Raw genomic sequence first — 26,977 nt, 5'->3', positions numbered from 1 at the left:
TGCCTCGGCGCTTCTCCGTCGGCAGCGCGGGCGGCCGCCCAGGCGAGGTGCGGCCTCCGCTCAGGCGGGGGGCGTCGACTCCGCGGGGCCGCGCCATGGCCGCCTCCGAGCTCTACACAAAGGTAACGCGTCCCCGGAGCCCGCGCGCGGAGGCAGGGGTCGCTGCGAGCCGCGTCGTCAGCTGTCAGGCAGAGGCGAGGCAGCCGCGCCGGGCTCCGGGAGCCAGGCTAGCACCATCCTCGCCTCGAGAATTTCAAAACCCGGGCCCCTGGCCGCCTGCCACCCTCTGAGCCGTCTTCCTCTTTTGAGGAGAGAATGACTAAAGCGAGGGAGGGAAGCCTGCCTCAGTGGGCTCTCCCTGCCCCCTGCCATGCTTCTTGGGCTTGGGGCATAGCGAGTTATCTGAGTGGGAAGAGAGGGGGCGCCCGTTTGGATTTCGTAGGGTGCACCAGGGTCGGAATTGCCCCCCTCTCCGGCTTGGTTTAGGAGAGATCCCGGCTGGGCTGAGATGCTTGATCTTGGAGAGCTTATGGTCCCTCCCTTGGAGACACGCGCTTAAAATAACGTCTTGTGTAGGTATGCGGTCTCACATGTACCCCGCCGGCGAGCTCCCTTTCCGTGAGGCTCATTGACATCATTCAGAACTGTGGCCAGGGCGATTTTCACGTTTAGCTGCCCGGTTTTAGGTTGCTGCTCTGGGTGGTGGGGCCCATGGGAAGACGCAGCCGGATAAATGCGGGCTGATTCACCAGCTGGGGTAGTCATTACTCATTGGTAGCTGAGAGTTTGCAACCGGCATGTAAATCTCTAGGGGCCTCGTTAGGCCCAGTGTCTTCACCAAGCGCTGGGGTGAGACTTTTCCTTCTGGGTTTAGTTTAAGGGAAGTGACACCCTTTCCTCCATTTAGCTGACACCAGTTTTATCTTGGTCGGGCGATCTTAGAGTGGTTGTACTTTGGAGAGCGTTTCCTTTGAAGACTGCTTCAAATATTCGCCTTGGACTATGTGTAGTGCCCATTTTATGCTATAAATCTTGGATGAGTATTGCCTGCAATTCCAGTTAACAGAATTGTCTTTAACTTTTAAAGTTCACATTTGCAACAGAATCTCTCTTTAGGGGTCCTGCAATCTTTGCTTCGAAACTGACCCTAGTAAGCACCTAACTTGGGGCATGTTAATGACTAGGCATAAGAAGAACTAAGTTTTAGCCTGGGCTTTTTCACTTACTGTGTGACCTTGGGCAAGTCACTTAATGTCTTAGTGCTTAATTTCCTCATCTGTAAAAGGTGTTAATTATATCTGCCCTGTATCCTTAGGAAGGCTGTTGTGAGGCTCAAACTAATAATAGATGTGAAAGTTTTTTGTAACCTGTGAATTGCTCTACCGATATGTAGTGTGTGATTAATTTCCACAAACGTGAAATTAGGCGTTTAATTGAGACATGCTTTGAGATCCCTTTCTTTTCAGGCTCAGACTTAAATTTGACCTTCTCTCTAATCCTGGTAACTTCTTTAGACATTGTAGATCTCTAACATAAGGATAGGAAGCTCTGGTGGCCTAGTGGTTAAAGAGTTGTCAATCCAAAGGCAGGTGGTTTGAATCCAACAACTGTTCCGTGGGAGAAAGATAGGTAATCTCCTCTGTTGCTGATTTACAGCCTCTGAAAACCTGCTGGAGGAAAAAGTTATGAACTGGTTCTGACTTGATGGCACTTAAAAAAAAAATCAATGTATGGATAAATGCCATTGGAAAAGAGATTTATTTTATTAATAAATATTTATCATGTTTACTATGTGTCAGGCAGTAAATTCTATTCAAATACTAACTTATTTAATATTCATAATAAACCTATGAGGTGGCTCCTAAGAAACACCAGTTATTTTCACATGACGAGGTAATAGTTTGTAAATACAGTCATTCAGTGGAGTACCCTTCTTACTGTGGTAAGAAGGATCCCTCATCAAAGGGTCCATTCTTAAACTAGCTGACAATAATGCACTTAACCAGAGTCGTTAGATAATAGATTGCTTTTGGATTTTGGATCTGTTTTTCTCCTCAAAGTGGGTTCCCCCCGCAGATTCAAAAGATAATTTTAAATTTTAAGGTGTGAAGATTTGGTCGCAGCTTCATTCGATTACTGTTTTAAAGTTTTAATCACTGTAAAGATGGACTGGTTTAGACATCAAGATTGACATTGTGCTTATACTGCCTTCTAAATGGACTTGTGCTTAAGAATTTGTGTTCATTTGGCCATTTGCTGGCTGATTAATATTGTAAGTGGACGTTAGCTTAGTGACCAGCAGGAATATTTATTGAGCATCTCCTCTGTGTCAGGCACTTAGCTTAATGCCAAGAGGTTCTTAGTAATGAACAAGAGAAGTCCTTTCCCTCAAGAGGCTCTCAGTCTGCTTCTTATGTTCTTTATCTACTTTGAATATCTGAGGACTTAAGTAACCTGTTGTTATGTCAATGGCAGACAGACATCTTATGTGATATTTGTTAGTAGAAATTAGGGAACTGATTGGGACATGGCAAAGGTTGGAATGTTTCCAGAGATAAAATACTGAGTAGTGTCTAGGTTGGGTTCTCTAGAGAAGCAAAACCAATGAAGTATATCTCTGTCTATCTATAAAGAGAGATTTAATTCAAGAAAATAGCTCACATGATTGGAGAGCTGGCAAGTCCCAAAACCATAGGTCAAGCATTCGCCTGGAGGCTGCTCCTCATTCATGTGGTAACAGGGCTGATGAACCCACAATCAGCAGGTCAGACATTAGGTTGTCAGCTCAGAGAGCTTTAGAAGCTGAATCCCAGAATCAGCAGGTCAGAAAACAGGCAGTTAGCTCAAGTCCCAAGAACTGGAGGTCAGGTGATGACAAGCCGGATACAAGGTCCAAAATGAGAGTGAGCTTTGCTAGAATAGCCATATATATTAGATGAAACGGCAATCTCAGAGAAAAGTTACAGATAAAATTGAGACTTGAATAAGGGTGAGACCTGAGTTAAGGTTGGAAAGCTCAGGTAATCTAGTCTTTAGGGTGTTGTGTTGTTAACCCAAAGGCCTCACTTCTCCAGTATCACATCTACCAACAGCTCCTTAGGAGAAAGTTGGGCAGTCTCCTCCCATTATGATTTATAGCCTCAGAAACCCAACTGAAGGACCCTATGAATTGGAACTGAATTGACAGCAGTGAGTTTGAGCTTTGAGCTTGTAAAAGTATTACTCAGACCTGCAACCAGGAGAAGATAAAGTAGATGAATGGGATCTTCTAAGAATCAAATCCCTATGCACATCCAAAAACTTCTCCAATAGGGTAAAAAGGGAAGCCACCGACTGGGGAAAAGTATTTGGTAATGACATATCAAATAAGGGACTTATATCCAGAATTTATAAAATACTTGAGCACCACAATAAGATAAAGGTAAATAATACATAGAAAAATGGGCACAGGATGTGAACAGACACTTCATCAAAGAAGACATTCAGATGGCCAACAAGCACATGAAGAAATGTTCAAAATCCCTAGCTCTAAGAGAGATGCAAATTAAAACAACTATGAGCTATCATCTCACCCCAGTCAGAATAGCAAAATTTAACAGAACAGCAAGCAACAAATGCTGGCCATGTTGTGGAGAAACTGGAACCCTTATTCACTGTTGGTAGGAATGTAAAATGGTGTAGCCATTGTGGAAGGCAGTATGGCGCTTTCTCAAAAAGTTGCAAATAGAGATACCATTTGACCCAGCAATTCCACCACTGGGAATATACCCCAAAGAGACCATAACTGACATCCAAGCAGATATATGCACACCCATGTTTATTGCAGCTTTGTTCACAATAGCAAGGAGTTGGAAACAACTCAGGTGCCCATCAACAATCGAATGGGTAGAGAAGCTGTGGTATATTCACACAATGGAATACTATGCTGCTTTGAAAAACAAGGAACTCATGCAATATTATTCAAAATGGTTGACTCTGGAGGACATTATGCTGAGTGAAATATCTCAGTCACAAAAGGACAAATACTGCATGGTGTCACTGTTGTAAAACAGGACTGACCTTGGGGTTGGGGAGAGACTGAGAAAGATGGGTTCAATAATGTATACTTCATTGAAACTGATGAGGGAGAAAACTGTTTAAAAGGGATATGTGATTAGGTATTTTTGTCATGACAGGAGTCTAGAGTGAAGGCTACACGGTGGAGTGGGCCTGGGGGAGGGTTTGTAAAACAATGAAAGAATTTGTCTTTTACTTTTCCAAGAGGGTAGTGTACTAGAAGAAGGGTTGGGAGGGGAGAAAAGTGCAACGATGAATGAATGGAAATCCAAAGTGTCTGTAAATTTTTACTGAAATTAATAATAAATTTTTAAGAAAAAGTATTACTCAGTATACATGTGACCATAAATCCTGCCTCATTAACATATAAAAGTTAGAATATGCAATATGAAAAAATGGAGGACAGTTATATAATATTACACAGGTGGAGGATAATTGCATAAGCTCACAAAATGGAACATAAATAATACTGGGAATTGTAGCCAAATTTACATGTATTGAGATTATTAGGGGAGGAGGAAAATCATTAGATGTACTATTAATGCATCAACAAAAGGACTCTTCTCTTGAAGAGGATTACAGGCAACTAAATTTTGCTGTTGATTACAAGGAAAGATGTATTAGTGATCTGCTCTTATTATGATACTAATTTTTGTGGTTAAATCTGAAAAGTACCCTTCAAGAAAATATCAATCAAAGCTTACATGAAGATTTTGATATGTAATAGAGATCAATTTATGTTGGGATGAAGGGCCAAGAAAATGAACAATATCTTTGTTTTCTCTAAAAAGACAGTCTTTGTTAAAGCAATTTAGCAAGGTTTCCATTTTGTGAAACTTTCAGGCAGAATAAACGTATTAAGGACAATTTCTAGGTTCCTAGGATATAATATTTCTGGAAACTAATGTTTTAGTTGAAAAATGTTTGTTGATTTTTAAAATATCAGCTTTATTGAGATATAATCTTCACACAATATAGTTTTCTCAGTTTAAAGTACACAACTCTTAGTATCTTCAGAGTTGTATATTGATTTGTTTTTATCTGTTCTGTTCCCCCCACTTCAAAGTATCTAAGATGATGATGATATCTCATTGCTTTGATCCTGAAAATATTTGCTAGTCTTGGCTTTCCAGTGAATGTTTTTATTATAATTCATGCTATCAGTGATGTCAGAGGGTTCATTATATGTGGAGCAAGACTTAACGATTATAAATGAAAGGATCACCAGTAGTAATTTGGTGTCCTCACACTTCGTTCATGTGGTTCCCAGACAAGCTGGATAGCACCCTGAATGCTGACCAGGATTGCCTGAAGTGGGTTAATTAGACATCCTCATGGTGCTGTCAGACGGCTGAGTGTAAGAATAATCTAAAACCCCAATCATTAATATAAAAGGTGAAGGCAAAGTACACACAAAAAGATTCAGTTATGCAGGGTTAACAGGAATGAGAAGGGAGAGAGGAGAATAAAAGAAACAAATTGGGTGAAGGGAAGGGCAGTGTACAATAAGTTTGATTGGATAGTATAATAAATTAATTACATAAATTATAATTAATATTGTGAAACATCCTGAATTTCTGTGTCAGTGTCTATGAACAGTTGAAATAAAAATGTGATTTTTAAACTTTGACTCAAATAAAAAATAGAAATGAAATTTGGATCCAGTTGACACTCTTGGTACCAGCAGTTAGGAGATAAGGAAATATATTGCTTTGGACAAGGTCACTGTCAGGGACTGCACCAAAATACTGAAGAGCAGTGCTACAAGTTTGAACACTAAGGTGTGCTTGATTCAGGCCTTGGTCTTTTCAGTCACTTGTGCATTTGAGTGATAGACAGTGAATGAATCTATTGAAGAATTGATGTCTTTGAGTTGTGTATTAGAGAAGAATACTGAATATCCCATGGGCTGCCAAAAGAATCAATGAGTATGTCTTGGAAAAGGTGTAGCTCTTAGAGACAAGGGTGGCAAAACTTCATCTCTCTTACTTTGGACATGTTAATAGGAGAGGCTGTTCCTGGAAGAGGAAATCATGCTTGGAAAGGTAGAGGGTCAGCAAAGGAGAGGGAAACCTCCAACAAGATAGATTGACATGCTGGCTGCAGCCATGGGTTCAAGTGTATCAGAGATGGTGCGGATGGCACAGGAAAGGGCAGGATCCATTATTCACATCTATTATTTATAGGATTACAATGAATTGTATTTGACTTGATGGCACATAACAACAATGACACGTTCACAAAGCCATGTAAACTTTTTCTGTATGAAACATCTGATAGTAGACTATACATCCATAACCTTCCTTTTTCACTGCATCTCCTCATACATACTGAAGCCATACACATGACCTGAGTGTCCGTCCTCCTCTGCCTGCACGATAGTCTTCTTTTTAATGTCCTTTGTTGTTGTCCTTTTAAACCATTAGTGCCTTGTGAATATTAATATTCTTTATCTCTAAGCTGCATATTTCATAGTGTTTTGAGCTTCTTGAAAGAAGACATAAATTCTACCCTTGCTTATACTGTGCCTTGACATGGGCTTTGGCAAGCACTTTCCCTATTTTCAAGTCACTTGCCACTCTCACTTCATCCACATTTTCTCCTGACATTCCTGGGTTTGTTACTGTTAAGCAGACCCCTCTGTAGCCCTTGGCAATATGTAGAACCCGATGGAGATTTGCTGTGAGTTGGAATCACCTTCAGGACAGTGAGTTTGGTTTTGGAAGAATAGCGTTGGATATAACAGTCTCCACTTCAGGCCATTCCTATGGTAGTGTAAATTATTATTGGAACCACTAACTCCCAGCTGGTTTGTTGATTAAGGTGTGCCTCTCTGCAAAACATTTTATGGAGAATCTCTTTCTTCTTATCCAATTCAGATAGGAATATTTCCCATCCCACATGGTCTTTTGAGACTTTTCCTATTTGCCTGTATAGATTGTTTCTCCTCCAACTTTTTCTCACCCCCCCCCCCATTTTCTCTCTTCTTCCTCACCTTCCCTCAGTCCACTTAGAATTCTCCTTAACCAATAGCCTTTGACATTAGGTATCTTTTTATCTAGTCTATTCTTAATCAGAGGTTTCCCCCTCTCAGTTATAGAGTTTAGAAATGATGTGGGGGAGCTCTGGTGGCCTAGTGGTAAGGAGACCACTGCCATGCCAGAGGCACATGACTGGAATCCACCAACTGTTCTGCAGGAGAAACACAGGCAGTTTCCTCCTGTGTGATTTATAGCCTCTGAAAAGCCACTGGAGGATCTGCCATGAGTTGGTACATAACCACAACTAACAGGAACGATGTAGTTATGTTTTGACTTTAAAATATTTGCCCCAGACACGGAGCGGAAGTGGAGTCTCTTTTTCGTGGCGCTGCTCGGCTGTCGGCTGCTTCACCATGAAGCTGAACATCTCTTTCCCAGCCACTGGCTGCCAGAAACTCATTGAGGTGGACGATGAACGCAAACTTAGGACGTTTTTATGAGAAGCGAATGGCCACAGAAGTTGCTGCGAACTCTCTCGGTGACGAGTGGAAGGGATATGTTGTCCGGATCAGCGGTGGAAACGACAAGCAAGGTTTCCCCATGAAGCAGGGTGTCTTGACCCATGGCCGAGTTCGCTTGCTGCTGAGTAAGGGGCACTCTTGTTACAGACCACGGAGAACCGGAGAGAGGAAGCTCAAATCTGTCCGGGGTTGCATTGTGGATGCCATTCTGAGTGTTCTCATCTTGGTCATTGTCAAGAAAGGAGAGAAGGATATCCCAGGACTGACTGATACCACTGTGCCACGTCGCCTGGGGCCCAAGAGAGCCAGCAGAATTCGCAAACTCTTCAACCTTTCCAAGGAAGATGATGTCCGTCAATATGTTGTGAGAAAGCCACTAAACAAAGAAGGCAAGAAACCCAGGACCAAAGGGCCCAAGATTCAGCGTCTTGTTACTCCACGCGTCCTGCAGCACAAGCGGCGGCGCATTTCGCTGAAGAAACAGCGCACTAAGAAAAATAAGGAGGAGGCTGCAGAGTACGCTAAGCTTTTGGCCAAGAGAATGAAGGAGGCCAAAGACAAACGCCAGGAGCAGATCGCCAAGAGACGGAGGCTGTCCTCTCTGAGAGCTTCTACCTCCAAATCCGAATCCAGTCAGAAATAGAATTTTCTATGTGTGGCAAATAAATAAGCTCATGTATTGAAAAAAAAAAATTTGCCCCAGACTTGACTGAAATCAGGACATAAGTGAGTTGTACACTCTAGGCTTTCACAACTACCATCTTTTAATCAACCTTATAAAGTCTTACTATTTGGGGTGTACAGTTTGATGAGTGTTGAAAAATGTATTCTGTCTTTTAAACACCACACAGACAAGATACAGAACACTTCTCTCTCTCTCCAGAAACCTCCCTTGTGCTTCATTTCATATCGTCCTGGATTTTCAGAGTTGACCAGTTATGCTTGCCCACCAGGGCAGAGGGAAGAGGGTTCCCCCGCTCCCCCAAATGAATGTTATGGTCCACATTAGACTAATCAATAGTGATCTTTAATGCACAGCCTGGCCTAAATGTCATTCTATTAGGGTTTCATTTTTCAGTAAGAGGTAGGAATGGAGAGAAGAGAAGTTACATTTCAGGCTTTCCTTTACACAGTTGTCACTTCAACTTTTGTAATGATGTCTCTCTTTTTATGCTTTATTTCCTTCAGTCTTTAGTGTACTAAAATTTTCCTTGATTAAGTTTGTGCTTTGACAACTCTTCTCACCCAAAATATACAAGCAGTCAAAACCAGGCCAGGTGCTAACTCTGGAACAGACCATCAATTACTCATGTGCAAACTCAAATTGAAGCTGAATAAAATGAAAACAAGTCCATTAGGACAAAAATACAATCTTGAGTCTACTCCACCAGAATTTAAAAATCATCTTAAGACTAGGTTTGAAGCATTGAACACCAATGATCAAAGACCAGATAAGTTGTGGGATGCAATTAAAGAGACAGGGGAAAAAGAATAAACTAAAATGGATCTCAGAAGAGACCCTGAAAATTGTACTGGAGTATTGAGAAGCCCAAATAAAGGGAACAGATGCTGAAATAAAAGAGCTGAACAGAAGATTTCAAGGGCAGCTCAAGAAGACAAAGTGAACTACTATAAAGGAGTGGGCAAAGACCTAGAATTGGAATATAAGAAGTAAAGAACTCAGCATTTTTTCAAGCTGAAAGAAGTGAAAAACAAATTCAAGTCCAATCTTTGAGTTGCAGTACTTAGAGATGTATGGGCAAAATCTTGAATGACCGAGGAAACATCAAAAGAAGATGGAGGGAATACACAGAGTCACTGTACCAAAAAGTGTTGGCCAACCCTGAAATATTTCAGGAAGAGCCAGTGGTAAGAAAGGAAGAAGTTCAAGCTAGCTGACCTCGTGGGATCTTCCTTTCCTGCGCTGTCCCTCCTTCACAATCAAGTTTGCTTTATTTGCTTATAAGACCTGGATGTCCAAGCTTCTGAAGCAACCCTTATTTTCTCTGACATTGATTTAATCCCAGGAATGCTCACTTGAAGACTTGCCTTCTTGCAGACCATATAGTCTTAAGAGTTTTAGGTTCCAAAGGAAGATAGCCAGCTAGGGGAATTCTTGCCTTTACTTGGAGTTGAGCGCCCACTGCATTGACTTCGGAGGAAGGGAGATTGGCTCACTGGATTCAGTGCTAATTAATTAGGGAGCTCCGATGGGCTACTGGTATGAAGCTGCGCTGCAATCCCAAAGGCTTATGGTTTGAATCCATCAGATGTTTCAGTGGAGAAGAATGAGTAATCTCCTCCTTTGCCTTTGAAAAGCCACTCATGGGTCAGCTGTGAGTCGTTGCTTTAGCACAGTAGAAAGTAATTCTACAGTTTCTATGTGTTTTGTTTCAAGCAATTAAGACACTCCTATGTTAGACAATTTATACATTAGTCAGACTTGCTATTTAGATGCTAGAACTTAGTTTTCGGTTTATCATGCCAGGATTTGTAAAATAAAATGAGTATTTCTTTGAACTTTGATGACCTAGTAGGTCAAAATCTGGATTAAATTTCCATCAATTCAGAAAATATATTTGTTATCTTATTTTACAGTTGGAAAGGTATGCCTTTGATTATTTTTCTTCAACCTTTATATGATTGACACTTTGGGATCAAGTTTCTGTTCTTTTTCTTTTTTTTTCCTTGTGGGGAGATGTCTTGTGTCTTAGGGGATATTAAGCAGAATTCCTGGTCTCGATCTGCTGTTTCCAGTTGTGGTTTTGTGCTGTGGAGTTGACTGTGACTCATAGAGTGAACAAGAGAGCTGAACTCTCTCCTATCCTGCACCCTGCTCAACATCTCTGATGCATTTTGAAACCATTGCTGCAGTCACTGTGTCAGTCCACCTCGTTGAGGGACTTTTTTGCAGACCCTCCACCTTTCCAAGCATGATGTCCCTTCCCAAGGAATAACCTCACCTAACAACATGCCCAAAGGATGTGAGACAAATCTTTGCCATCCTCGCCTCCAGGGAGCATTCTGGCTGCACTTTCCCAAGAAATATCTGTTGTTCCTTTGGCAATCCCATGGGATGGATATTCGGTACTCTTCCCCAATACCACAACTTTCTAGTTGTGACAACCAAAATTTCTTTAGACTGATGTAACCAAGGGGACAAAATAGCCCTACTTTGAGAACCACTGGCTTGCTTTAAGATTTAAAGTAGGTAAGAAAAAAAAAAAAACACCAAAAAAACCAACACAAAACCCAAAACAACAAACCCCGAAACAGAATTGGAAATATGTAAAAAAAAAAAAATTAGTTGACTTTTATGTGATATCGCCCCCACCCCCAGCTCTGATGGTATAGTTTGTGGAGAGTTGTTTGGATCTGATTGCTCCTCAAGAGATAGATGAATACTTGTGCCCTATGTGATTTACAGCCACGGAAACCTGCTGGAGAGTCAGCTATGAGTCAGTCCTGGCTCAGAAACAATGTGTTGAGTTTTTAATAGAAATGATACTCAAGTGCCCATCCATAGATGAATGACTAAAGAAACTATGGCACATTAACACAATGGAATATTATTAAGGAACAATTAAGAGTTTGTGAAATACTATATAATATAGATGAATCTAGAATAAATTTTGCTGAGTGACATAAGACATAAATCAGTGACAAAAGGAATTGTATAAGGCTACTAATATAAAAAGCTAAAGTTTAAATATAGAATCAGTCTTGGAAGGTTAGCGGGGATGAGGAGGGAGTGAGGGTCAAAAATTAATGAACAGGTAGATTGGGTACTGGGGGGAAAAGGATATATACAAAATATCTAAGTCATATAGAAATGAACTAGCAAACTTTAAAAACTTATCAGAAACTTTAGAAAAGCTGTGCAAAGTGATGGAAAAAGTAGGATAAATGTAACATGTCAAAAACTAGATGCACAAATAAAATACACACACATACACACACACAGAAAGGATACATTGTAGATAGTTTGGGAACAGAAAAGAAGGAAAAAAGGTGTATTACTGGAATGATAGTTACTTACTGTTGTTGATTTAAGTCTTTTGTCTGTGTTCATACTATATTTTATTTACTATGTATTGTGGAAAGTCTGCTGTTAGGGACCTCTCTAAGGTACTCAGGAGCAACAGTGTCTCTCTGGAGACTAAGGTGCGCCTGATACAGGCCATGGTATTTGCAATCGCTTGTTATGCATCAGAGAGTTGGACAATGACTAGGGAGGACAGAAGGAGAGTGGATGCTTTTGAGCTGTGGTGCTGGAGAAGGGTACTGAATGTACCCTGGACTGCCAGGAAAACAAACAGATTCATCTTGGAGAGGATTAAACCAAGCTACTCCTTGGAGGCAAGGATTCTGGGGCTTCGTCTGACATACTTTGGACATGTTGCCAGGAGGGACGGGTCCTTGGAGAGGGACATCATGCTTGGGAGGGTTGAGGGACAACGCAGGAGGGGAAGACCCTCTATGAGATGGATTGATTCGGTGACTGGGGTAATCGGGATGGGTGTGTCAGAGGCGGTGCGGTTGGCGCAGGATAGAGCAGGGTTTAGGGCTGTTGTGCATAGGGTCTCTATGAGTTGGAAACGACTCAACGGCACATAACAACAACAACAACATGTATTGTACTTATTGTGTTATTTTATTTAACTTGTATTGAATTGTAGTTGATGGCACCTAACTACTACAACTACCTGTATTGTGGGAATTTTTTGCATATTTAAATATTCACAAAGAATAATCTTAATGACTGAGTTATATAGATGTACCATAGTTTTTTTGGCATTTTTCACAATCTCAATTACTATGTGTGATGAGCATTTTGTATAGAAATCTTTTCTTGAATTAGGTTTTGTAAATTTTAGAGCTGACTGGCAAGCTTGGTATTATTAATACCTCCGCAGGGTTGTTATTTGATGCTGTCTTGCCAGTTCCAACCCAGCGATCTGTAATACCAATTTCAATGCCCATCCTAAATACAACAGAATGAAGCATGGCTGTACTCAGAATTGTTGTTCAGTTTGAGCCCATTGTTGCAGGGAAGGTATTCATATTTATTCCATTTTTTAAAAAGCGTGTATTGCCTCAGGATAAGAGCGACCAGATGCCCCACTTATGGGAGCTGCTTTCTGCCACTTAGTACCCTTGTTCTATTTTGAGAAGACTTCTTAGAGTAGAAACATACAGATGTATCAAAAATATTAACCTTTTGAAAAACAAAGCTATTTCCTTGTTACAGTTTACATCATTATTTCTGTTATTCACTCTTTCACCCCTTGATCTTGTAAAATCAGGGTCAGACAAGATGAATAAGAAAAAAATATGAAAGAGGATTTAAAACCCAACTCATAAAGCTTCTATCTCGAGTATAAATATAACTGTTGTTCTTGATTGCTGTCAAGTTGAGCATGACTCATAGTGACCCTATGAACAAAAGGCCTGAAGCCCTTCCTCAATGATCACCATTTATCAAAGTTCACAGAGTTCCAGAGGCATGCTGTTAAGGAAGTGAATGCCACTTCTGCTTCCAATTATAACCTTAATTTCAAAAATATATAATAAATTACCACAATGAGATACTACCTCACCCCAGTAGTAGTGGCACAGTTTAGTAGGGCAGCAAGCAATAAATGTTGGGGAGGATATGGAAAGGTGAGAACTCTCAGACATTGTTGGTAGGATTGTAATATGGTTCAACCACTCTGGAAGGCAGTTTGACATTTCCTCAAAAAGATAAAAAAAAACTCCACATGACCCAGCTGTTCTACTACTAGGAATATACCCCAAGGAAATCAGAACTGAGGTACAAACAGAGATTTGTACACCAGTGTTCATAGCAGTGTTATTCACCATCACAAGAACATAGAAACAGCCCAAATCACAAGTGAATGGATTGAGAAATTGTGGTTCATTCACACAATGAAAGATTACACAGCACTCAAAATCAATGATTTTGAAAAACACTGTGTAACTTGGGAGAGATTGCTGAGTGAACTAACTCAGTCTCATATGGCAAATATTTCATAAAACCATTATTATAAAAAGAGAAGGATAGCTAGTTCAAAAGGGGAAGGGGTGAGAATGGAGGAGTGAGGATGGGTAGGGGCAAAACCACAGGTTGCACAGTTTGGTGGGCGGAGGGAGTGGGTGAATGAAATGGGAAGGATCCAGGTGAAAAGACAGAGTAATGATGGGCAAGGTCCAGTGGTGATTAATCTTATAAAACATAATACATGAGAATGATTGTATGAAACATAATGTGAATGAAAAATAGTGTGAAACACAGTGTATATGAACTTTGTAAGCAAACGAACTAAAACAAAAGAAAGGAAAAAGAAAAAAACAAACCCCAAACTTTTTCTAAGAGGGTGAAAAGAAAACCTGCTGACTGAGTAAAAACATTTGGCAATAAAAGATATCTTTTCATAGTTGACAACATACCCTTCTAATTATAACAATCTGCCGTTTATCTCAGAGTGGTCAGCGGATGAACCCTTGCTTTCAATGGGAAGTTAAGAACCTCACAGTCTTTCAGTATCAGCTATTTGCTTTAAAAGTTGTTATTACGTCCTAACTGCTTCCGACTCATAGTGACCCTATGTACAATAGGTCTGAACCCTGCTCTGTTCAGCCAAGTTCATTGTCTCTGACACACCTACCCTCATTATGCCAGTCACTTACAAGTAGGCTGGCGTAAAGTACACCCAAAAGTAAAAGTTGTTGATAGTGCCATAGAGTCGGACCCTGATTGATGTCAACCCCATGTGCTGCAGAGTAGAACTATTCGGTATTGTTTTCCTACATCACCAGGACCTTTCTTTCACAGAGCCACCGGGCATGCCTGAACTGTCCACCTTTAGGTTAACAGCTGACTGCAAACCACTTGTGCCACCCTGGCTGCTTAGGCCAAAAGGTAATACTCTAAAATGGAGTCTTTCTAGTGCTCAGAAGGTACTTCAGGGTTTGTGAGGCTGCAGGTCAGCACTAAGCGGTCACCGTCATGGAGGACTTGTATCACTGTGATAGACACAAATGTGGCTGAGGGCTGTTTTTGTGGAACTTTAAATATAGAAGGCCTAGCAAGCTATTGAAGTCTTTTTAGCATATTAAAATGTTTCATTTCCTTTCTTCCCCACAAAACCTTTTTCACCTTATTTAGTCATGTTTTCTTCTACGACTGTGACTTGCGAAAATATATGATTGCTTAAAAAACTCAAAAACTTTTTTTTGAGTTTTCATCAAAAAAGTTTGAATTTTTTTTCTTTTCTGGTTTTCTTCAGTATAATTATCAAATAACTATGATTAATATTTTTTGAGACATAGCTGTGTACCAGATATCCTTCTGAGGGCTTTGTTGAAACTCTCTGATTGATTTCTATTCTCCTTGCTTGTGGAGTTAATTCTAACTCATGGTGATCCTTCGTCCGGTTTCCAAAGCTGTAAATCTTAACAGGAACAGACGATCTCATCTTTCTCTCAAGGAGTGACTGGTGGGTTCAAACTGTCAAACTTTTGGTTATTTATCAGCCCAACACTTAACCTACCATGACACCAGAGCTCCTCCTCCACCTCGTTTCCTCAGAAGAGGTAGGTCAAGAGCAGGGCACTCTTGTAGGCTCTCCTGGTGTGGAACCTGGCTCTGTTATTTTCTGTGGGGCCTTGAGTAATCCACTCAATGTCTCTGCTTCAGTTGCCTTATCTCTACAATAGGGATAACAATACTGATAGGTGGTTTTAATGTTGATGAAAAGGGTTTGATAAAAAATGCTCAGAATAGTGACTGATAATGGTAGTGAGCTTTTTAATGTGTTGTTTTTGTTGAATATCAACCCATAGCTGACCCTCTGGTGGGTTTTAGAGGCAGTTCATCTCACAGGAGGAGATAGTACATCTTTTGCCCAGGTCACAGCTGGTGCCTTGGGGATTGCACTGCACCTTGTTGTTGCTGTTTTAGAGCTAGCTCATGCTTCTCCCTCTCTGGCTAGTGTGTTTCTTTCACATTTCCCTACTCCTCTGGTGGCGCTTAGAGTCTAGCCCTGTCAGGCTCCCTTGCACTGATGGTGTTTCATTCCTGAAGAGTTGGGTTCCTGTGCTGATAACTCCAGATCTGTTTACAGCCCACTCACTCTCCCTGACCTCTTCCTGTTGTATGCACTGGAGTTAAATTCAGCTGAAAGCAACCCCATATGACAGAAGAGCACTGTTTAACAGTGCTTCCTTGGCTGTAAATCATTATGGGAGCATATCACCAGATCTTTTTTTTTTACTAGTCGCTGCTGATGGGTTTGAACTGTTGACCTTCAGTAAACATGCTTAATAATTCTGTCTCCAGGGTTCATCTTCTGGAGCTAGGTCCCTGTAAACCTTGTGGACACCTTTTAAAGTACCTCAAGCCTATTGTTGTTAAGTGCTATTGAGTTGTAGACGACTCATGGAGGAGACCCTGTGAACAGAAGACCTGAACACTTATATAACTTTCATTGTTTCTCCAGGTTCATAGAGTTTCCGGAGGCAATCTATTTTAAAGTGGATGCCACTCCTGCTTCCAAGCTTGTTTTAATTGGGGAGTTCCACCAAACACTGTCCACCATGGGTAACCATTATCACATTTGACACATCAGTGTCACAGTGCTTAGCATCACAGCAACCACGAGTTACCTCTGTACAGCAAATGGACAGACCAGTGCTATACGACCCAGAAGAATGTTTGACCAAAAACAATTAAAACCAGGCCTGAGGACCGCAGGTTAAAGTCAACTTACCTTTGACTTGGTAGCGTCACTTTCTTTTACTAGGCCAGCTAATCTCTCTCTCTCTTGTTGTTGGTAAGTGCCATCGAGTCGTAGGCAACTCATAGCAACACTATGAATGAAAGACCTGGACATTTGTATAAATTTCATCATTTCTCCAGGTTCATAGGCTCTCTAGTATATTGAAAAACTGAGTTTGTCATCTTGGCTATCCCTCTTCACATCACTCCATTCCACTTAACTTTTCCGTGTTGTATTTTCTCATCTGTCAGATAATACCTTCATGTATTTGCTATAGTGGTTAAATTAGGTGGTTCATGCCTATACATATTCGTGCACAACAGGAATGCCAGTTACAAAGGCCTTCCTATCTGTTCTGTTAGGATTACAGCCAAGGAAACCCTGTGCCTGAGAAGCAGTTCTACTCTGTAACATGTGGGGGCGCTGTAAGTCAGATTCAACGCGAAGGCAGCTAATAACAACGTGAAAATATAATAGTTGTCATTCTTGGTATTTCCTGTTTGGTCAGTGACAACATTTCTCTGTTAATCTAAACAACAAAGTTGGGAATGAGGTTGATTTGTCTGCCTCTTACCTTTTTACCCTAACTGTATCATTTCCTAGTACTGTTCCTAAGGAGTTCTGGTGGCCAAAAGGTAAAGAATTTCTTGCCAACCCAAAAGCAGATGGTTCAGATCTACCAGCTACTTCTTGGGAGAAATATGGACAGTCTCCTTTCATGCAGTTTACAGCCTCTGAAAACCCCCTGGAGCGTCAGCTGTGAGTCACTTCTGATTTGATGGCATTGAGTTGAATTGAGCTTATTATTTCTCCTGTGAGTCCTAAAACAGTTTCCCAAACAATTTTTATGATCTGTTTTTCTTTCTGCTACCAGAGTTCTGTTTGTAATGCATTTGTCAGATCATGCCATTTTCTGGCTTAAATTCTTCTGTGATTAACTGTAGGATTTTGTCCTAATAGTAAATTTGTGTGCTTCACAAACTTTGGTGTGCAGCATATTATCTAGGAATCTTGTTAAAATGAAAATTTTGGCGCAGTAGGGCTGGGCTAGGGCCCAACACTATTTCTCATTGCTTCTTGGAATGTTCACGTTGCTGCTTTGAGGACCACATTTTTTAGTAGTAAGTCTGTAAAGAGCCCCTTTGACATAAGGACATATAGTCTCTTCATGCCCTTTTCCCACTGTGGGCCAGCCTCATCTCTCATTGCTTCTTTCTTGGCATTCTGTCCTTCATATTTAAGTCAAGGGGTTGCTAGACTTACCTTCTTCCTGCTTTTCCAGTATTCTTCTTTCCTAACTTTTTCTATTCTTCCTTCAGAAGTGAGATCTTCCTGATCCCAATTTTGAGGCTTATCCAGTGTTTTCATATAGCACACCCCACTTTACATTTGTTGTAATATCACCTTGCATTATAGTTGACAGCCTCTCTTCCCAGTGCTCCTCTGAGGCCCTAGAGGATAAGGGAAATAGCTCAGAGCTCATATAATCTTATCTATTGATAACTCTTCATTAACTTTCTTCCTACCCACCTTCACTTTTGGCACCAGCAGAAGAGCTTGATTTTCCTGGTCAGTTTCATCCTCATAGATTTCTTTCTCCAGTTCTTCAGTGCTTTCAGTTCTCCTTTCCAGCTTGTGTTGCAATGAGCAGCACTGACCCGAGGATGTATCTTAACATGCTGTTCTCTAGCTCAAACCTATGACTGCTACCCAGCCCTTCTTCCCCACCCCTGTTAACTAATAGACAGTAAACTCATTCCTTAGTCACGCTGTTAAAGACTGATGATCTTTTCCCAACCCTGCTCTCTTCTTGGCTTGATATGTCACAACACAGGAATTTCTCAGACTTTTCTGTATGTTAAAAAAAATAATCTGGAATGCCTTTAAAGAGTGAATTTCTGAACCTTGCTTTTAGAGATTGAGTCAGTAAGTTTATTTTTAGAGATTTTAATAAAAGTTGTGTTCTGAACCTCATTCTGAGATATACGGAATTGACCTTGCCCTCTTGACTATTTTGAGCCTTGCTTGATTCTGTTCCCCACAGGTTTCTCTGTTGCCAGGATCTCCTGCTTAATAACTACTCAGTAATAGTTGAATTGGTAATAGCTATTTTAAGTGGTAAGATTACTGTAGATACATTTGTCAGCCCTGTTTTATTTCTTTTTCTATTCCCTGACTTGAATGTTTCACTTTTAGTAGGATGTGTGAGAAGACTTGGTACATGGTAATGACCCAGTAAAGGTTTTTGCTATTTTTAAAAGCAATTGGGAAAACTGCCTTCTTTATATTAAAACATTACTGGCAGTCTCCTATGGTGAAAGGCACTTCATTACCTTGACTAATAATAACCATGAAATAATATAGGAAATGACTTGCAAAATTTTTTGACAGCTTTTTTTCTCATGAAAAAGATTTTTTTAAATGAAAAACTCTAAAAGGTAATTAATAAAAGTTCGGTGCAAAAACTTGGGAAATTTAGAAATGCCAAAGGAAAAAAATGCATGTATCCTCAAATACTCTGATGACTCTGTTCTTCTGGTGTTTTGAGGTTTTTGTTTTTTTAAAATCTCTATGAATAGTTTTGTTAGCAGAGTGATTTATTTTGTACATATTATTTCATAGCCAGATTTCCCCCTAAGTACTATATTGTGAATATTTGCCCATGTCAAGAAATATTCTTCTGCAGTATAATTTTCAATGGTTTATTGCATATATCAGTCATTCTTTACTCAGTCAGTTCTTCTGATAGGGACTTCTAACTTTTTGACAGTATACATGTAAACCGAGGTGATTTAAAAGACTTTATGTGCCACGGTAAGAAGACATCAATTGTAGGTGTTAATGAATTTGACTGTAATTACAAAGCACTAATTTTTTTTCTACAATGACACTATTTCTGTAAAAACTTGGTGATTATGGTGCTAATGTTAAGAAGATTAATCTAGTTTAGAGGTTGGAAGGACTAAAAAAAATGCAGGAATATCAAAGCATTCAGAAATAAATTTTTAAATCCTTAACTATAATTCCATGTTTGGAGTTTCAGTGTGCTAGTCCCAACATCTTTCTAGAAAGAAATTCTCCAAAATACAGAGGTAGACAGATCAAGATTATTAATTTGTAGACTAGGAATAATCAAATTGTATATTAGTTCTAGTTTGAGGAAAAGGATCCCTCTCACCAGTATTTTGGAAGCTTTAGGGTAGAATGAATTGTATTATAATCTATCCACTAATACACCTGTCTCCTCTTGTTAGCCAAGTAGACTATTACCAGTTAATGAAAGCCACTTAGGATTTGCTAAGCCCTTGCATTCATATTTAATTACAGGGTAGCCCCAAGGTCTAGCTGATGGTTCAGAAGTTGTTGGTTTTAGAAATGAGAAAGTTGACTTAAGCTAAAGGGAGAAGAAATATAGTAGACACTTACTGAAAAAAGAGTAGTTATGTGGGAAATAATTTCTGAGACTTAAGACTCAGCTTAATGTAAGCAAATTGAACATTTTGAAACTTGCTTATGGTGAGCATGTGGACCGATTCTGCATTTGGACTGAAAGTGCTCTTTGAAAGTTAGATGAGCTGTACACAACTTGGCAGAAAACTGCCTCCTTCAAAAGCAACTATAACCTTCCCTTGTAAAAGATGATGGCTACAGGTCTCAACAGCACTTTGAAAAGCCCAGAGATCCAGAGGGCCCTCCGAGCACCATGCAAGATGATTCATCACAGAGTCCTGAAGAAGAGCCCACTGAAAACCTCAGAATCACGTTGAAGCTAAACCCATATGCAAAGACCATGCACCAAAATACCATTCTCTGCCAGTCTAGGAATCACAAACTCCAGAAGGCTAAGGCGACTGTAGCACAGGAGGCCAAATCACTTAAGAAGGGGCTTCCTCCAAGCAAGAAGCCTGTGGTAGGGAAGAAAGGAGGGAAGAAAGCTGCTGTTGATGTGAAGAAGAAGCCCAAGAAGCCTGTAGTGGGAAAGAAGGCTGCAGCCACCAAGAAACCAGCAGGGGAGAAGCAACAGCCAGTAGAAAAGAAACCTGCCCTAGAGGAGAAGTCTGCAGCATAAATTCTCAAAACCTCCATTGGGACAGCTTATTTTGACTAAATACCTAACCAAAAGGCAGTAACAAGTAAAAAAAAAAAAGAAGAAAAAAAAGCATGAGTGGAAAAACTGATTCCAGCTACAAAATGGCTTAATTTGAACTTGCTTAGTTTGCGTTCATTTGGAATATTGTTTGTAGGTAATTGAATAGAGTCTTAGTTTGAGCATTACTAGGCCTTCTTTGAATGCTGTTTGCTCCATTCAGCTTGATTCCTTAAGTAGTCCTGTGGTTTTCATTCTTCACTCTCATAGCACAGTGACATCAGATGCAGCTGGAGCTCAAAGCAGACGTGTAATGTTAATTAATGCCAATGAAAGAAAAACTCCCTCAAATAATGGACTAGCAGCAGCCTCATGAAAAGACCTTAGAGCTTTGTTTTTTCTGCTCTCTGCACTCCCCCTCCCCCCAAGACTAGAGAAGGAGAATGGTAGAGATTGTTCACTTGAGACCCTTTTAAACTATTCATCCATTTTAACATCATAATATGATGGTTTTGATTTCAAATGAGTCTCTCAGAACATATTGTGATTCTCTTTTATTTGCTCTTGAAGCTTTCTCTTTGCCTTGATTGACATAGTTTCCAGGTGGTAAATGAACTCTGGCTCTACGGAACTTAAAATTGGCCAGAACCAGTGTTTGTGTGTACTCTGGTAGGAAATATTAGGTCATTTCACCTGCTGAGTTTTTAGAGGGAAGGTAAAGCTGTGGACAAATGTCCCCATCACTGTCCAGTCTCTGTCAGCTGAACTTGCTGTCATAAAGTCCAATTTTAAAATAAGTGTTTGGAATTCTAAACGGCTGTATGCAGAGAGAACCACAGAGAAAAACAAGTATAGAAAAAAGTAGGAAGATTCTTCCTTATATGTTATCTTGGTTTTCCATCTCAACAAGTCTGAAATCAGTATGAGCTTCTTATGATCTAACCTTTGAGGATACTGTCTTTGGGCATACGTCTTTTTCTCAATGCTGTGAGGTTAGAAAAAACTCACAGTTGATCCTCCTTTGGGTTTCTGAGGCTATAAATTATATAGGAGGGAGGAGATTGTCTAATTTCCCCCCCTGTAATATAACAGGAAATCTTCCTGAGCTGCTGGTAGAGTCACACTAGTAGAGAGACGTGACCTTTGGGTGAGCATCACAACTCCCTAAGGCCTCAACCTGCTACTAATGTTATATATAGCAGAAAAGAGAGTAGGAGGAATTAACATAGATGTTTTTCAGATTCTTATCAGATAAAAGGACAATGGGTTTCATTATGTTGTCAGAAAAATATTTAGGATTTTAAATGTATTTAGGAGCTAAATGTCTGGAAGCATAATAATAAAAGGAAAAAAGTAATAAATGAAAGAAGACATAAAAATGTAAAACTAAAAATAGAACTGAAGAAAGGACAGTTTGAGACTGGGAAATCGGGTATATTTACCTAAATGTTAGTTACCAACTATGTGTAGGGCACTAGAGTTAAAAGCTGACACAAAGATACAACCTAACAACTTAGAAATGGTGTCATGTCTATAAATAATACTGGGCTGTTGACAGTTGCTTTAGAGGTGGCAAGCAGAGTAGATGAATCATAGGAGGGATCAGAACACACAAAACTAATACTGGTTGATGTACATTGTGTTTCTACTTTTGTTGTTGTATGTTGTCTTTCTGTTGTAAACTTTTTTCTCTATTTGCCAATTATAATTTTTTAATTCTCTAGCACTAGCTATAAAATGTTTGGATTACCTATACAAGGCTTTTGAATAGATGTAATTAATTGAAACAGCTTTGCCACTGTAAGATTTGTGTGAACTTTGTATATTATGAAAAAATAGAGAAAAACTATTATTTATGAATATGATCAAACATTATTAAATTAGATGATTAAATAATAAATTCATAAAGTGAATAGGAAATACAGAGAAGAACAAACAAATAATAATGGTTGGGCTCCTTGGGTTCGTGCTGTCAGGACATGGGTGAGGCCACTGTCATCCAGGCAATATTCTGTCCACTGACCCCAAGTTGCTAAAGGGCAAGACTTTGTCATGTTACTGCCTCCTCTCAGCAGTAACCTTCCAAAGGTTCGATGGAAAGGTCTCAGTAAGCAGGTGGGCAGAGCAGAGGAAAGCTGCTTGCATGCAGGACACACATCTGTCCCCATGGGAACGCTGATCAGTGAGCCCGGGCAGGGCGTCCAGCTTGGTGGACATTGTGCAGCACCCAAGGGTAAGTGTAGAGAGGAAGACATGCAGCAAGGGAATTCTTGCTTTTGAGGGGCGAGACCCCCAGGGAACTGAGCCCCAATCTTCACGTAGGCTGACCCCGTATCCTGTCCCATAAAACAGGACCTTCAACTATTGAGTCAAGTATACTCATAGTGACCCTGGGAACAATAGATCTGCACTCTGTCCTGTCCTGTGCCGTCTTCACCATCTCTGGCATTGTGTCAGTCCAGTAGGTTGAGGGTCTTCTTTTCTCTTGCCGACCCTCCACCTTTCCAAGCATTATGTCTCTCTTCAAGGAATCACCTCTCCCAAAGAGTTGAGGAGTTGCCCAAAGTATATGAGATGAAGCTTCATCATCTTTACCTCCTAGGAGCACTCTGACTGCATCTTTTCTTTTCGTTCTTTTGGCAGTATGTGGGATATTCAGTACTCTTGCCCAGCACAACAACACAAAGGCATCAATTCTTCTGTCTACCCTTATTCATTGCCTAGTTCTCAGATGCATAGCAAGTAATGGAAAAAACCATGGCTTGAATCAGGCACACTTTAGTCCTCAAACTTACATCATTATGCCTCAATAATTTGGAGAGGTCCTTGATTGAGACTTTCCCAGGGCAGTGTATCTCCTTATCTTCTAACTGTTAGTATCAAGCGTATTGATTGTGGGTTCCAGTAAGATGAGATTGTGGGCTGATGTTCTCTAAGGAGAAGGAACTGCTCCGACTGATAGCAGTGCATGACAGAATGAAACCCTGCCTGATTCTGTACCACCCTCACTGTCCCTGCTGTGGCTAAGCCCACTGTTACAACTGTGGCATTGTTACTGTCATGTTAGTATAGTTCACAATATACATCAACAGAAAATGACATGGCCTGGGATTGTCACAATTACTGATGCCATGTGGTGTGTTTTATTTACTACAATACAGAAGAGACACTCTACAACAAAGATTGTGGGTCTTCACTCTCATTTCGTATCAGTGATGGACCTATGTGGGTATGAATTATCTGACTCTTAATACTATAATTTAAAACTCAGAATCCCAATAATAATTATAAAACCCCCCCAAAATCAACAAAATGGTAATGTGTTGTGTTTAAGAACATGATCTCCAGAATGAGGTGGAACTTGCCTTGTAACCACTGGCAAATTAGTGGCTATGCTTACCCTTATCGGGCACCATAGAGATCTTATATCTGTGTGGATTTGTGAGTGTGTCTATGCATATACATTTATAAACACAATTCTTGGTTTGTTAAAGGGAACTCCATTAGTGTTACCTATGTGAACTATTAGCTTGCCAATTTTAAATGATTCATAAAGACTCATTTCTTGAAAAATCATGGATTGCCCTTATTATACACTTAGTGCCCTGACAGGTTCCAAGACATGCGTTACTCACACTATCACAATTTCCCCTACCTTCTAGGTAGAATCATTGAGTTACTGCTCCCTCAGTTAGAATCTGCCTGGAGCTCAGCATTGTTTCTACTGACACGGCTGTAGCTTTCGTACCAGTCTCTTTAATCTCTCTCCATCATCAGCATTTTCACTCAGCCTTTTTCCTGGTAAAAAGGAAGCTGTATTCTAAACTGGGGTTCTTAAAAGTTCTGCACCTAGTTATAATTAGCTAGCATTTTAAGCATAATGTAGATGTGAGTCAGAAACTGTTGGTTGGATTCCAAATGCCAATCCCAATCCCTTTCCCTTGCCAGTGTAGAGGCTCAAAAACCAAATATTCCATTTTCTAATTTACCATGCAGCCTGGGCTACCTATATGACTCATTTCTAACTAATGTAATATAACAGGAGATCTTCTGGAGGCTCTCTGCTGAGGGGAAAACAATTTGAGTTCTCAGATAAAAAGAACAGAAGCAAGAAAACAACTTGGATGCTTACCCTGTTCTTCCTTCTTCCATCCTTACATGTAGATTGTGATGTGTGGAGTTGCGGCAGCAGTGTTGCTGCAATCATGAGGCAGTAGTCTGAGGATTGAGAACCAATAAACTCAGGTGCTGGAGAAAAAAAGAAAAAAGTCTTTGTGCTTTAATGACATGATTGGACTGTCTACTCTGAGATGATAACTTGAACAACTTACTAAAACTTTAATTTCCCCATTTATTATGAAAATTTAAACTGTGTGTTTTTGTTTGTTAATTGCCACCAAGTTAGTTCTGACATATCGCCACCCCGTATACAACAGAATGAAACTCTGCCTCATCCCACACCATCTTAAAATTCTCTGCTTTGCTAGGAAAATGCAGCTATTTTATGAGATAAATATAATACTAACATTTTCTAGTGAGAAATTGTTATCATTTTACTTTTATCAGTTACTTAATTTTAGGATATGAATTATATATAGGCCTCCTTTGCATCTTTTTAAAACTAATTCTGAAGGAAAACACTAATTCTTTCTTTGTGTCACTGAAGAAATAAACCAAAATGTTCTTCTTTACCACATGACACAGTGGTAGACTTATGCTTTCAATGGGAGCTGACACATACAAACCCCTATACATGTCTTTTACATTGATTCACAAGGTTGATAGGCCCTCTGTTCCCACACAAAAGGTTTTGAGAATGGCTGGTCTTATATTATGGGTCAGTCATTTGTGTAGATGCTGCATGATCAGAAGATGCATTATTTCTGGGTCAGAATAAAAAGGAGCATTTATAAATGTTCCATAGGCGAGAAGAGAGGGCTGTAAATGCATCACGATTAGGGATTTAAATTTTACGTATGTGATACCTGTCAATCTTAGATTCTACTTTCTCTTTCCTCCTTACTCTAATTGCTCAGCGTTAGATCACGACTGCTGTCATTCGTACTGTTGTTGATTGCCTTTGAATCAAGCATAACTCATAGTGAGCCTATGAACAAAAGGCCTGAAGCCCCTCTACAACTATCGACATTTATCAAAGTTCATATAGTTTCTTTTTTTGGTCTTCTTGGAATTTTCAAAAGGTAATTTTAATTTCATTTTATCATACATAACATGATTATTGTTGAGTCCCATTCAGCTCACGTTGTTACTCCCCCCAAGTCTGCTCCACTATTCAACCTTCACTCTGGACTTCTGTAATGACAAAAATACCCATTCATATATCCCTTTTAAACAGTTCTCTCCCTCATCTATTTTAATGCAATATACATAATTCCTCCCCTCCTTTTCTGTCTTCCCTCAACCCTGATGCCAGTCCCGTTTTACAACAGTGGCCCTATGCAATATTTGTCCTTTTGTGACTGAGATATTTCACTAAGCATAATGTCCTCCAGGGTCATCCATTTTGAATAATATTGCATGAGTTCCTTGTTTTTCAATGCTGCATAGTATTCCATTGTGTGAATATACCAGAGTTTCTCTATCCATTCGTTTGTTGGTGGGCACTTGGGTTGTTTGCAGCTCTTTGCTGTTGCGAACAAAGCCGCAGTAAACATGGGTGTGCATATATCTACTTGGGTGGCAGTTATGGTTTCTTTAGGGTAAATTCCCAGTAGTGGAGTTGCTGGGTCAAAGGGGATTTCTATTTGCAACTTTTTGAGAAAGCGCCATAGAGCCTTCCATAGTTGTTGCACCATTTTACACTCCCACCAACAGTAAATAAGGGTTCCAGTTTCTCCACAACCTCGCCACTGGTAATGACATGTCTGACAAGGGACTTACAGCTAGAATTTATAAAATACTCAAGCACCACAAGAAGATAAAAGTAAATAACCCAATTGTAAAATGGGCACAGGATATGAACAGGCACTTCATCAAAGAAGACATTCAGGTGGCAAACAAACACATGAATATTCAAAATCCCTACATCTAAGAGAGATGCAAATCAAAACAACTTTGAGTTATCATCTCACTCCAGTAAGAATAGCAAAATTTAACAGAACAGCAAACATCAAATGCTGGTGAGATTGTGGAGAAACTGGAACCCTTACTCACATTTCATTCTTGACATTCTGTGATCTGAAAAGTCCACCTTTCCCAGTTTGCCTTCCTCTACATTTATCTCTTGTTAAAGAAAAGGTGTTAGAGGCCACACCCTAGGGGAGACTTCGCTTGCATTGGGGGGGGGGCTGTGATAGGAGTAAGTAGTGTGGAACTCTACTCTTAATCCTTTTACAACTATTTGGCTTATTAGGTCATGGGAGATGAATACATAGTTCCCACATGTCTTTTGAGGGAGACACGCAGTTAAAATCTTTGCGATCACCCATGTAAAGCATTAATGCATAAAAAGGCTTTGTGTCTTCTTTCTTGACTATTCACAGGCTGTTTTTGCTTTTTATTCTTTTTTTCTAACTAGTTAGATTATAG

At 40.0% G+C, this 26,977-nt stretch overlaps 1 protein-coding gene and 1 pseudogene across 2 annotated transcripts; both read left to right on the top strand.

Moving 5' to 3' along the window:
* The first annotated feature begins 7,416 nt into the window (after positions 1–7,416).
* On the top strand, positions 7,417–8,227 carry LOC102852576 (annotated as a pseudogene). The gene has a single exon (XR_438984.1). The product of XR_438984.1 is annotated as a ribosomal protein S6 pseudogene (transcript).
* Positions 8,228–20,044: 11,817 nt separating this feature from the next.
* Positions 20,045–20,410, top strand: LOC102861551 (60S ribosomal protein L4-like). Its single transcript, XM_006898249.1, has one exon. The coding sequence runs from the start codon at positions 20,045–20,047 to the stop codon at positions 20,408–20,410; it is 366 nt and encodes a 121-aa protein (XP_006898311.1).
* Positions 20,411–26,977: the final 6,567 nt, after the last annotated feature.

The sequence above is a fragment of the Elephantulus edwardii genome, unplaced genomic scaffold (assembly GCF_000299155.1).
Source record: "Elephantulus edwardii isolate Elephantulus edwardi_28Jun2011 unplaced genomic scaffold, EleEdw1.0 scaffold00225, whole genome shotgun sequence".
NCBI classification, from domain to species: domain Eukaryota; kingdom Metazoa; phylum Chordata; class Mammalia; order Macroscelidea; family Macroscelididae; genus Elephantulus; species Elephantulus edwardii.
This window is presented reverse-complemented; position numbering and strand designations above follow the sequence as displayed.